Genomic DNA, 768 nt, shown 5'->3' with positions numbered 1-768 from the left:
ATAGTCTTACCAACTGATAGCATCCCAAAACCAACCGGCCACTCGGCTCACAGAGTGCCGCGGCACACTCCCGGGAAATCTTTTTTGGACATATGCGGGAATCGAACCCACGACCAACTCATTTGCAACCAAGTGTTTTACCACTAGGCTGCTATGAACGAGGCTCTGTGTAGCTTTCCGATATACATTCTTCGAGGCATAATCATCATGACGCGTGAAAATGTCATATACACTGAGAAAGTAAATAAATAGTACAATCAGACGCTATTGTATGTATATAGCCGACATTTATTATTCACTTCGTTTTTATGTTCGTAGCCCAGAGGTCAAAACTATCAACCTCGACAACTCGTCCACTGTAAACGCTAACTACCTCTTTTGGCACGTCAAAGCGCAGCTAGCAAGTAATTAAATATGTCTGACGATGACTTTGATATGGCCGCCAGCGACGATGAGTATGGCTTTGAATACGAGTCAGGTATGTGGTAGATGGCAATCAAGTTAAATTGGGAACTCATGAATCTTGTATTTGACTGAGTGACAAATACCGAATTTTGTACCCCTCTACAACTGCTTAGTACATATCTCAATCCCGGACACGCACAAAACCCATCAAAGATCTATATACTGATGTGTGTATGCGAAAGTAACTATATATATATTTATATATATATATATGTGTGTGTGTGTGTGTGTGTGTGTGTGTGTGTGTGTGTGTGTGTGTGTGTGTGTTTTGTGTGTGTGTGTGTGTGTATGTGTGTGTTGTTT

At 41.4% G+C, this 768-nt stretch overlaps 1 protein-coding gene across 1 annotated transcript in view; it reads left to right on the top strand.

Moving 5' to 3' along the window:
* The first annotated feature begins 298 nt into the window (after positions 1-298).
* The window catches only part of SARC_03916 (COP9 signalosome complex subunit 2), a 7,302-nt gene continuing 6,832 nt past the window's right edge, over positions 299-768 (top strand). Inside the window, exon 1 of the mRNA XM_014302286.1 lies at positions 299-478. Within this exon, the coding sequence (XP_014157761.1) occupies positions 415-478 (64 nt within the window). The 5' untranslated portion in view covers positions 299-414. The remainder of the gene's footprint in view (positions 479-768) is intronic.

This window comes from Sphaeroforma arctica (assembly GCF_001186125.1).
Source record: "Sphaeroforma arctica JP610 unplaced genomic scaffold supercont1.209, whole genome shotgun sequence".
Lineage (NCBI taxonomy): Eukaryota > Ichthyosporea > Ichthyophonida > Sphaeroforma > Sphaeroforma arctica.
Note: the sequence above shows the minus strand (reverse complement) of the source record. Positions and strands in the feature narration are given on the sequence as shown.